Below are 1093 nucleotides of genomic sequence, written 5' to 3'. Positions count from 1 at the left end.
CCCTTCATTCCCTGCAGCAGAGTAGCACCAGCTATTCTTGAGGACATCTCCCCATCCACACATGGCTTATGTTGCATTGCAGTCATCCCATAAATGAGCCCAACCAAGAAGAAAGAGGTTTGAAGCTTGCACCTTAATATCCTTGGGAACCCCCCCCCCCAATGCCTCTTACATAAAATACTTCATATGTTACCCCAAACCATCTTTAAAGTAGTTTAAGGTACAGTGATTTAAAACAAAAAAATATGTTTCTATTGGGGACAAGAGTTGTACCTGACAATCATTTCTAGCAAACGAGAAATAGCATCAGTGCTATTTTCTTTGGTCTCTTTGCACTAAATTTATTTTTAAGGCAGTTAAAAAGACCAATGTAATAGGCAAATATTTTGTACAAAAATACAAAAATTTAAAAGCTTTTAAAAGTATATTCTATATTACTGATCAGACTTGGACTATATATATTTATATATAAAATTTATATATATTTATAAATGTATATTTATATATTTTGCCTATATTGGGATTTTATGAATTGGATGTGGTGTGTATGCAGTAGCTTCATACTGTTTTACTACAGTGGAAAAGTTATGACTTGCGGCCAGCTTGGCATTGTCCATTTCTGACCAGAACATTTTCCCCCCTATCTGTACTCTTCAGGGTTGAGGAGGATTAATAGCTGGTTCAGTCTAATTTCATTTCCAATAAATGCTTGTGTGCAACAGGTTCTAAGGGCCCCGGAAAATCAGAAGACGAGGAGGACAATTTGTGCGGATGACTTCTGCTCATTAAAACCAGTTCTCAGTGCTCCCTCTTTTGGTCAGGTGATGATTCACTCCCAGAGGATTTTTTGTTGTTATTGTCTTTAAAGAAAGAGTCATTTTCATCTTGAAGTTCACAGCCTGTTACAATCCTGAAGGCTGAGCTAAAGTGAAAAAGGAAAACAACAAATTAAACTCCTAGAAAAGTAAAAAGTGTTTAAAACCCACAAACGCAAGAGAGACTTTGCCAAACACCACTTCCTTGTCCCCCCCCCACACATTTGTTGAAATGATGAAAACATGGGAGGTAGGCATGTGAACACAAGAATTAGCTG

General features: G+C 37.1%; 1 protein-coding gene across 1 annotated transcript in view; it reads right to left on the bottom strand.

The window, feature by feature from the left end:
* Window positions 1-638: 638 nt before the first annotated feature.
* The window catches only part of COLEC12 (collectin subfamily member 12), a 175668-nt gene continuing 175213 nt past the window's right edge, over window positions 639-1093 (bottom strand). The window contains exon 10 of the mRNA XM_015425463.1: window positions 639-922. Within this exon, the coding sequence (XP_015280949.1) occupies window positions 903-922 (20 nt within the window). The 3' untranslated portion in view covers window positions 639-902. The remainder of the gene's footprint in view (window positions 923-1093) is intronic.

This window comes from Gekko japonicus, unplaced genomic scaffold, assembly GCF_001447785.1.
Source record: "Gekko japonicus isolate JY-2015 unplaced genomic scaffold, Gekko_japonicus_V1.1 scaffold357, whole genome shotgun sequence".
NCBI lineage: Eukaryota > Metazoa > Chordata > Lepidosauria > Squamata > Gekkonidae > Gekko > Gekko japonicus.
Note: the sequence above shows the minus strand (reverse complement) of the source record. Positions and strands in the feature narration are given on the sequence as shown.